Here is a 10346-nt window from a genome sequence, read left to right as displayed (position 1 = left end):
TATTTATGAAATTTAATATTTTTATATTATTACATTTAACTAAGATTTTTTTTTCTACCCAGTTATACACAAAGAGCAGTCCAGTTACAATATTTAATAATATACTTCACAGCAGAGGAATGGCTCTGACAATCATGAAGATCACATGAGGAGTGGAGGGTGGTGTTCAGAAAAGAGAGGTGGGAGGTGGTTTAGGATGAAAAGAGGGTGGTGTTCAGGTTCTCTGGGGGTTGAGGGTGGAGAGGAGGGAGGTGGAGGAAGATGGTGTTCAGACTCTCTGGGGGTTGAGGGTGGAGAGGAGGGAGGTGGAGGAAGATGGTGTTTAGGCTCTCTGAGGTGTGAGTTTGGAGAGAAGGTAGGTGAGGGAGGAGGGTGGTTGGAGGTGGAAGTAGTAGGCTGCTGCTCCTCCCACCATCGCTGTGAGGCTGAGCTTTAGCAGACGGCCCGCCACAGAACATCCCTGCTTCTCCTCCACCTGGTACAAGGATGGGCAGAAGAACACATCATAGTATAATAAACTATTCGATACCAATGTACATTCATATTAAATACAAATATCTTAGATGCATCTTCAGTATGAATATATAATAAATATGTCACCTGTCTGGTCTTGAAGGGCTGAAACATGCGTTCAAACTGGGTGAAGATGGCTCGGCGTGCCCCGGACCATTTCCCTGGGCCGGTGATACGGTATTGGTAGGCAGTGACGGGACCCCACAGAACCCTCTTGAATAGGGGGAAGTCAGTGAAGAACAGCCAGGCCAGGCTGGGCCTGACCCCCACCTCTCCAGCGATGTCATCCATGTAGGACACAAAGTCCACCTGCAGCGGCACCAGCTTGGATACGATGTAGCTGTGGACAGGACAGAGCAACAGTCATCAGTTATTAATTATTCAGGATATTAGTGATACCAAGCTTTTATTATTATTTTTTAATCCATTTTAGAATAAAGCTGTAACGTATCAAAATGTGGAAAGAGTCAAGGGGTCTGAATAATTTCCGAATGCATTGTATTCATGTATGCATGAAGCTTAGATACAGTGCCTTCCGAAAATATTCGGCCCCCTTGAACTTTGCGACCTTTTGCCACATTTCAGGCTTCAAACATAAAGATATAAAACTGTATTTTTTTGTGAAGAATCAACAACAAGTGGGACACAATCATGAAGTGGAACGACATTTATTGGATATTTCAAAAAAATTTAACAAATCAAAAACTGAAAAATTGGGCGTGCAAAATTATTCAGCCCCTTTACTTTCAGTGCAGCAAACTCTCTCCAGAAGTTCAGTGAGGATCTCTGAATGATCCAATGTTGACCTAAATGACTAATGATGATAAATACAATCCACCTGTGTGTAATCAAGTCTCGTATAAATGCACCTGCACTGTGATAGTCTCAGAGGTCCGTTAAAAGCGCAGAGAGCATCATGAAGAACAAGGAACACACCAGGCAGGTCCGAGATACTGTTGTGAAGAAGTTTAAAGCCGGATTTGGATACAAAAAGATTTCCCAAGCTTTAAACATCCCAAGGAGCACTGTGCAAGCGATAATATTGAAATGGAAGGAGTATCAGACCACTGCAAATCTACCAAGACCTGGCCGTCCCTCTAAACTTTCAGCTCATACAAGGAGAAGACTGATCAGAGATGCAGCCAAGAGGCCCATGATCACTCTGGATGACCTGCAGAGATCTACAGCTGAGGTGGGAGACTCTGTCCATAGGACAACAATCAGTTCTATATTGCACAAATCTGGCCTTTATGGAAGAGTGGCAAGAAGAAAGCCATTTCTTAAAGATATCCATAAAAAGTGTTGTTTAAAGTTTGCCACAAGCCACCTGGGAGACACACCAAACATGTGGAAGAAGGTGCTCTGGTCAGATGAAACCAAAATTGAACTTTTTGGCAACAATGCAAAACGTTATGTTTGGCGTAAAAAGCAACACAGCTCATCACCCTGGACACACCATCCCCACTGTCAAACATGGTGGTGGCAGCATCATGGCTTGGGCCTGCTTTTCTTCAGCAGGGACAGGGAAGATGGTTAAAATTGATGGGAAGATGGATGGGCCAAATACAGGACCATTCTGGAAGAAAACCTGATGGAGCCTGCAAAAGACCTGAGACTGGGATGGAGATTTGTCTTCCAACAAGACAATGATCCAAAACATAAAGCAAAATCTACAATGGAATGGTTCAAAAATAAACATATTCAGGTGTTAGAATGGCCAAGTCAAAGTCCAGACCTGAATCCAATCGAGAATCTGTGGAAAGAACTGAAAACTGCTGTTCACAAATGCTCTCCATCCAACCTCACTGAGCTCGAGCTGTTTTGCAAGGAGGAATGGGAAAAATGTTCAGTCTCTCGATGTGCAAAACTGATAGAGACATACCCCAAGCGACTTACAGCTGTAATCGCAGCAAAAGGTGGCACTACAAAGTATTAACTTAAGGGGGCTGAATAATTTTGCACGCCCAATTTTTCCGTTTTTGATTTGTTAAAAAAGTTTGAAATATCCAATAAATGTCGTTCCACTTCATGATTGTGTCCCACTTGTTGTTGATTCTTCACAACAAAAATACAGTTTTATATCTTTATGTTTGAAGCCTGAAATGTGGCAAAAGGTCGCAAAGTTCAAGGGGGCCGAATACTTTTGCAAGGCACTGTATTATATGGCTTTGGGATGGACAGCCATCTCACTTCTTGTCCATGTCCTTGGTGTCGCACTCCACAGCCTTCAGCATGGCCTGGTTGGACGGTAGCTTCTTATGACCTGAGAAACACGAGACAGAACTAAGACCACTCCTCTGATCAGAACTACACATGAAGCAGGTGGGGGTAGAAGCAAATGATGTGCAGTAATGGATCCTGATACCTCTTTACTGGCTATCACTCAGTCTGACCTTTAAAGACACGTGTGACCCAGCGGGACTGCATCTCTGCCTGGGGCATGATGGCACCCAGGGCATGGATGAAGCCTACTACGGCCATGGTGGGGTGCTCCAGGGTGGGGGGAAACACATGCTTGTACAGCCCCAACCGGTGGCCAGACTTATGCATTACGTTGGGAGGCAGGAAGGGAAAGTCGTAGTTGTAACCCGTAGCGAACACAATCACATCCACCTAGAAAACGAAACACACTTAGCCATGTTAAACGTTAATAGGGTGTGTGAATGCGAGCATGTATGTTTCAGTGTGTGTATCTGTGTCTGGCTGTGTGTCCACCTTGTCCACCACACTCCCATCTTCAAACACCACACTGGAGCCTCTGATCTGTTGGACATTGGGTTTGACCATGACTCCACCAGTCAAGATCTTATTGGGAAGCTCATCATTTATCACTGGAATCGTACTGAACAACCTAGTTGAGAGCGGAAGGGATGAAAAGAGAGGATGTATACATGTATTGTGTACACACACACACACACACACACACACACACCTACCTACCTGTGTTTGGGTTTGAGGGCGTACATGGTGTGGTCATACATGGCGTTGAGCTTCTTCTCTCCGAACCAGCTGAGCCAGTTAACTGGCAGCAGTTGGAAGAGGATGTGGACAAAGCGTGTGTTATACTTCATGTCCACAGGGAGGCCGTTGTCCGACAGCACACGTATAACCCACGCACCGCGACGCGTGCTCAGGTACACCTGCAGAACGGGAGATAGGAGGGATGGGATAATTAATTCATCAAGAGAGAAGATAAGAGAACATTCTTCCCCCAGCTCACACTTCATTCACAGACCAAGAAAACAGACAATAAGAAACAAACAACCCATACAAATAAACACAGAAACTATGCCAATTGAAAATCGGACCCTGTATTAGTGGTTACCTGCTCTGAATCTGATCCTGTATCAGTGTTTACCTGCTCTGAATCTGACCCTGTATCAGTTGTTAGTTACCTGCTCGGCCACCCGGCTGGACTCCACAGCGATGTCTCCTCCAGAGTTGCCGATGCCGATCACCACCACCCTCTTCCCATGAAGGTCCTCTGGACCCTTATAATCCCAACTGTGGAAGTACTTCCCCTCAAACGACTCAATACCTGAAACCAACAGAGTACTTGATTGGCATGCTCTATTGTGTGTGTGTGTGTGTGTATATACAGTATATACAGTATGTGTGTGTCAGAAGGTAGTCTCAGCTCTGATAATGGTTCAAGGAGTTTTTTCTTGCCATTGTGCTAACTGCTTGCTCTGGGGGTCTGGGCCAGGTTATTGTAAAGCACTTTTTTATAAAAAAGAATATTTTTATTTGTTGATTGATTCTGCTGACCTGAGAAGTCTTTAAGTGGAAGGTGTGGGTAGGAGTAGTGACCAGAGCAGACGATGACAGAGTCAAACAAGTGTCTCTCCTCCTGTCCCTCCCTGTTCTCTGTCACCACCTCCCACTGGCCTGAATGACTGAAGTCTGGCCTCTGTCTCACACTCCGCACACTGGTCTGAAACACACACAATTAACCAACCTTGAACCCACCAACCAGCCCGTTATTCCCCATAATTGGGTTTGTAAAGTCACTGCTGTCACCTTGAAGTTGATGTGCTGCAGCAGTTGGAAGTGTTCAGCATAAAGCCTGAAGTACTGCAGGATACGGGAGTGGTGCATGTAGTTGGGGTAGTCAGCTGGGATGGGGAAGTCGCTGAAACACATCATCTCCTTGGAGATATTGATGGTGAGGGAACGGTAGATACTGGCTCTGTTGGGCTCAGAAACTTCCTGGAAGGAGGCAGACATGTTTAAGTCATAGCGCTATGATCATCAACATCCGTATTATCATCTGATAACTGACTGCTCCCTTGTGCTTACATAATAAATAAGATCTCACTCTGTGAGCATATTAGGTTAACACAAACGTGGAACTGTTTCACCCATTTATAATCATTACATTATGTTAGCTGCGCTAGGCACAACAGTGTGGTAACTATTCTGTAGATTGATATATACAGATATATAACATGGATTTGGTCTCCTCCCCTTTGATTCTATAACACCCTCCACTCTTCTGGAAAGGCTTTCCACTAGATGTTGGAACATTGCCGCGGGGACTTGCTTCCATTCAGCCACAAGAGCATTAGTGAAGTCAGGCACTGATGTTGGGCGATTAGGCCTGACTTGCAGTTGACGTTCCAATTCATCCCATAGGTGTTTGATGGGATTGAGATCAGAGCTCTGTTCAGGCCAGTCAAGTTCTTCCACAATGATCTTGACAAAGCATTTCTGTATGGACTTCGCTTTGTGCATGGGGGCATTGTCATGCTGAAACAGGAAAGGGCCTTCCCTAAACTATTGCCACAAAGTTGGAAGCACAGAATCCTCTAGAATGGCATTATATGCTTCACCAGAACTAAGGGGCCTAGCCCTAACCATAAAAAACAGCCCAAGACATTATTCCTTGTCCACCCAACTTTACAGTTGGCACTATGCATTGGGGCAGGTACTGTAGCATTCTCCTGGTATCCACCAAACCCAGATTCGTCCGTCGGACTGCCAGATGGTGAAGCGTGAGTCATCACTCCAGAGAACGTGTTTCCACTGCTCCAGAGTCCAATGATGGCGAACTTTAAACCACTCCAACCGACACTTGGCATTGAGCATGGTGATCTTAGGCTTGTATGTGGCTACTCGGCCAGGGAAACCCATTTCATGAAGCTCCAGACGAACATTGCTTTCAGAGGCAGTTTGGAACTTGGTAGTGAGTGTTGCAACCGAGGACAGACGATTTGTACGCACTATGAGCTTCAGCACTTGGCAGTCCCATTCTGTGAGCTTGGTTGGCCTACCACTTCGTAAACTGAGCTGTTGTTGCTCCTATGACGTTTCCACTTTACAATAACGGCACTTACAGTTGACCGGGGCAGTTCTAGCAAGGCAGCATTTTTGACGAACTGACTTGTTGGAAAGGTGGCATCCTATGACGGTGCCATGTTGAAAGTCACTGAGCGATTCAGTAAGACCATTCTATTGCCAATGTTTGTCTATGGAGCTTGCATGGCGGTGTGCTTGATTTTATACACCCGTCAGCAAACAGGTGTGGCTGAAATAGTTGAATCCACTAATTTGACGACTACATACTTTTGTATATATTGTCCACCTTTGGACTGTTGGTGCCAACACGGCGACCATTATAACGTCCTGAATAAATCTGCAAACTAAGTTTGCCAAATGTAGTGTACATCAGTCCCTGGTTCCAGGCCTTGCCTTGAACTTCCACAGCCCCCCGATGTCATCACTGCTCTCGAAGCAGGTGGGCTCCAGACCCTCGTCCAGACAGCTCTTGATGCTGGTCAGACCTGAGGGACCCGCCCCAATCACTGCTACTGTACGCACCATGATGGAACTACAGAGAGAGAGAGAAGGTTAGTACCATGCTGGAACTACAAGGAGGAGTGAGAGTGATGGTTAGTATGGCACTTCAGGGAGAGACACACTTCAAGCCCCTACCCCCAGACAAGGGAAAGGAGAGAGGGAAGAAGACTAGGAGAGGAGAAAGAGAGGGAGGGAGAGTATAGGAGAGAAGGATAGACAGCAGAGGTTGTAGGTAGAAGAACTCATTTTAAAAAGCAGTTCGTTGTGCAAACCTTAATTGCTCTAATTTAACTTACATACACTGAGTGTACACAACATTAGGAGTGCCTGATCTTTCCATGACATACTGACCAGGAGAAAGCTAGGATCCCTTATTGATGTCACCTATTAAATCCACGTCAATCAGTGTAGATTAAGGTGGAGGAGAGGGTGAATGGCCAATACAAAATATTTAAGTGCCTTTGAACAGGGTATGGTAGTAGGTGTCAGGTGCACAAGTTTGAGTGTGTCAAGAACTGCAATGCTGCTGGGTTTTTCCACGCTCAATAGTTTCCAGTGTGTATCAAGAATGTTCCACCACCCAAAGGACATCTAACCAACTTGTGGGAAGCATTGGAGTTAACATGGGCCAGCAGTGGACCGCCTTCGACACATTGTGCAGTCCATGCCCCCGACAAATTGAGGCTGTTCTGAGGGCAAAAGGGTGCGCAGCTCAATATCAGGAAGGTGTACAATCTGTGTAGATGATATCAGGCAGGAGAGTGGAGAGATGTTCTTTAGTGTTATGATAAAAATAGAATGCTGAAGATAAGGTCACAGCAATGGCTTCTCTCCAGGTCGTTTAGTTACATTTAAATGTAACAATCTGACTTTTGAGCGATAACTATGCCACACCCTGCAAACATTGACCAGTTTGAAATTAGGCTAAACATTAGAAAAAGCATAGGCCAAACTTGCACGCCTATTGTAATACCATGTGCATGGAGAAAAACTGCATGCTGATTAGAAAACAAACTGCTGCATGCTGGTGATCTTAAAGGGGAACTCCACCCACTGAATTGGCCTGGTCTTTTGGCTTGCTCCTCATGTTATGCTGGCAGCCATGACACACCCATCTGTCAGAAACTTGCCAGCATGCCACAGTTTCCCTCCACTCAATCACAACAAACAAACTTCCTGCAGGTTGAGTTCAATTCACATGACCAGACGTGAAATGGGGTTAGAATATTTTTTAAAGGAATGGCATGTGACACAAAAAAAGAGGAGGAATTACTGTTTGGTCAGGTTTAAGTAGGGGGGTAGTGGTGATTAAGAAGAGTGAAAACAGGGGTGGAGATGAAGCCAAGGGCTGCAGATCAAAAATCCGGAGGGGTTGACTCTGTAGGGTTTGGCTTGGAGCCTCATGTAAACATCACCGTCAGGTCGTGGTACAGTAGTTAGGCAGTATCCCCAATAAGAGAGCACCAAGTTAGTTGGACCCTGGATAGGAAGTGAGCTGTTCTGGACTTCATGTGCTGAATGATTGGCGATATAGTGGAGGTAGAACAGTCATACGGACTAGGTGCCCATGGAGAAAACTAACCATAGACCCCAGGGGAGCAAGCAGAAGTAACCGTGGAAAGGAAAAAACTCACTTGAAGGAAAAAACCTTGAGGAACCAGACTCAGCTGGGGAACAAATACTCTTTTTGCAGGTTGGGCAGGATACAGTGCGTGAAGTAGATGGTGTCCGTGAAATGAGGCGGACACTGGAGGACTGAGACTGAGTTAATGCAGGTTCTGTGAGATTAGCATGTTGTGGGCTGTCCTGATGTTTATGTCAAAGTGGATGTAGGAATGATAGACTTGAGAGGACCAGTGGCCGAGGAGTTGTACGGTGTGGTCTGCGATGCTGTGTCGGGATGCCATGGAGGTGGCAGGTGTGTCCAGAGAATTGGTCAACAAAATAACTGGACAGGGATAGTATTTGTCTCAGATGGGAATGGAATCATTGACGAGTGACAATGGAAGCAGAATCAGTGTTGAATAGTGGGTCGGATGGAGAGGCATGTTGAGATTGTCTGAGCTTCAGGTGGTTCACAGAGGCTGAGGGTAGATGGTAGCCGGAACTGGTAGACTGGTGTGGTCCTGCCAAACTGATTGAGGATGGGAACGTCTGACACACTAGGATGTCGAGAAGGGTTGTAGATAGTAGATGAGGATGTAAATTCTGAACATTGCAGGAATCACAAAAAATGCCAAAAGACACATTGATTATAGTGTGGAAGAGACTGTGATGGAGATGTAACCAGACCGCAGCGTCTGGATGCAGGCAGACAGGATGTCGAGTGTTATGGACTGGTGTCGAGGGGGGGACTTCTGTGCGTTGGAAGCCCTTGAGGAGAAGGGAGACATGCAGGTGAGAGGAGGAACATGAAGACCCAGTAAGCAACTTGAGAAAGATGTTGATCCTGGCTAGGTACATCCGGATGGATGATATCCGCATGAAGAGAGATGAGCTGGCATGGGTGAAGAAGGCAAAAAGCAGAGCCTGGACTTGAACCCAGAATCTCTAGTGGTAGAGCTAACACTGTGATGCAGTGCCTTAGAGCACTGCACCACTCTGGAGGCTCAATATTTACATTTACATAAGTATTCAGACCCTTTACTCAGTACTTTGTTGAAGCACCTTTGACAGCGATTACAGCCTTGAGTCTTATGACGCTACAAGCTTGGCACACCTTTATTGGGGAGGTTCTCACATTCTTCTCTGTAGATCTTCTTAAGCTGTGTCAGGTTGAATGGGGAGCGTCGCTGCACAGCTATTTTCAGGGTCTCTCCAGATATGTTTGATTGGGTTCAAGTCCAAGCTCTGGCTGGGCCACTCAAGGACATTCAGAGACTTATCCCGAAGCCGCTCCTGCGTTGTTTTGGCTGTGTAATTAGGATCGTTTTCTTGGTGGAAGATGAACCTTCGCCCCAGTCTGAGGTCCTGAGCGCTCTGGAGCAGGTTTTCATTAAGGATCTCTCTGTACTTTGCACCTTTAATCTTTCCCTGACTAGTCCCCCAGGCCCTGCCACCGAAAAACATCCCCACAGCATGATACTGCCACCACCATGCCTCACCGTAGGGATGGTGCCATGTTTCCTCCAGATGGGACACTAGGCCAAAGAGTTGAATCTTAGTTTCATCAGACCAGAGAATCTTGTTTCTCGTGGTCTGAGATTCCTTTAGGTGCCTTTTGCAAACTCCAAGAGAGCTGTCATGTGTCTTTTACTGAGAAGTGGCTTCCGTCTGGACACTCTAACATAAAGGCCTGATTAGTGGAGTGCTGCAGAGATGGTTGTCCTTCCGGAAGTTTCTCCCATCTCCACAGAGGAATTCTGGACCTCTGTCAGAGTGACCATCGAGTTCTTGGTCACCTCCCTGACCAAGGCCCTTCTCCCCCGATTGCTTAATTAGGCCAGGCGGCCAGCTCTAGGAAGAGTCTTGGTGGTTTCAAACATCTTCCATTTAAGAATGATGGAAGCCACTGTTTTCCTGGGGACCTACAATGCTGCAGACATTTTTTGGTACCCTTCCCAAGATCTGTGCCCCCGACACAATCCTGTCTCGGAGCTCTACAGACAATTCCTTCGACCTCATGGCTTGGTTTTTGCTCTGACATGCATTGTCAGCTGTTGGACCGTATATAGACAGGTGTGTGCCTTTCCAAATCATGTCTAATCAATTGAATTTACCACAGGTGGACTCCAATGAAGTTGTAGAAACATCTCAAGGATGATCAATGGAAAAGTATGCTCCTGAGCTCAATTTTGAATCTCATAGCAAAGAGTCTGAATACTAAAGCAAATAAGGCATTTCTGTATTTTTTAAGGTCATCATGGAATAAGGAGGGACTGGGGTTGGTAGGGGTCCTGCATTTGTGGCCAAGTGCCGTAATCTCTGAAATTGGAGACGGGACAGATAACATTGGCCGGTTACATTGGCTGGGTACATGTCCAGCTCTGGGAAGGAACTGACAGACGTCTAACCTGGCTGTCTTAGGAAACTCA

General features: G+C 46.0%; 1 protein-coding gene across 1 annotated transcript; it reads right to left on the bottom strand.

Moving 5' to 3' along the window:
* Positions 1 to 322: 322 nt before the first annotated feature.
* On the bottom strand, positions 323 to 6336 carry LOC135511746 (flavin-containing monooxygenase 5-like). The gene is made up of 10 exons (XM_064933222.1): positions 6205 to 6336; positions 4534 to 4722; positions 4282 to 4447; positions 3909 to 4051; positions 3454 to 3653; positions 3229 to 3364; positions 2907 to 3126; positions 2704 to 2776; positions 601 to 853; positions 323 to 475 (listed from the first exon to the last, which is right to left on the bottom strand). The coding sequence occupies exons 1-10, from the start codon at positions 6334 to 6336 to the stop codon at positions 323 to 325; spliced, it is 1665 nt and encodes a 554-aa protein (XP_064789294.1).
* Positions 6337 to 10346: the final 4010 nt, after the last annotated feature.

This window comes from Oncorhynchus masou, chromosome 24, assembly GCF_036934945.1.
Source record: "Oncorhynchus masou masou isolate Uvic2021 chromosome 24, UVic_Omas_1.1, whole genome shotgun sequence".
Classification (NCBI taxonomy): domain Eukaryota; kingdom Metazoa; phylum Chordata; class Actinopteri; order Salmoniformes; family Salmonidae; genus Oncorhynchus; species Oncorhynchus masou.
The sequence above is the reverse complement of the archived record's forward strand: the minus strand, read 5'-3'. Positions and strand labels throughout refer to the sequence as shown.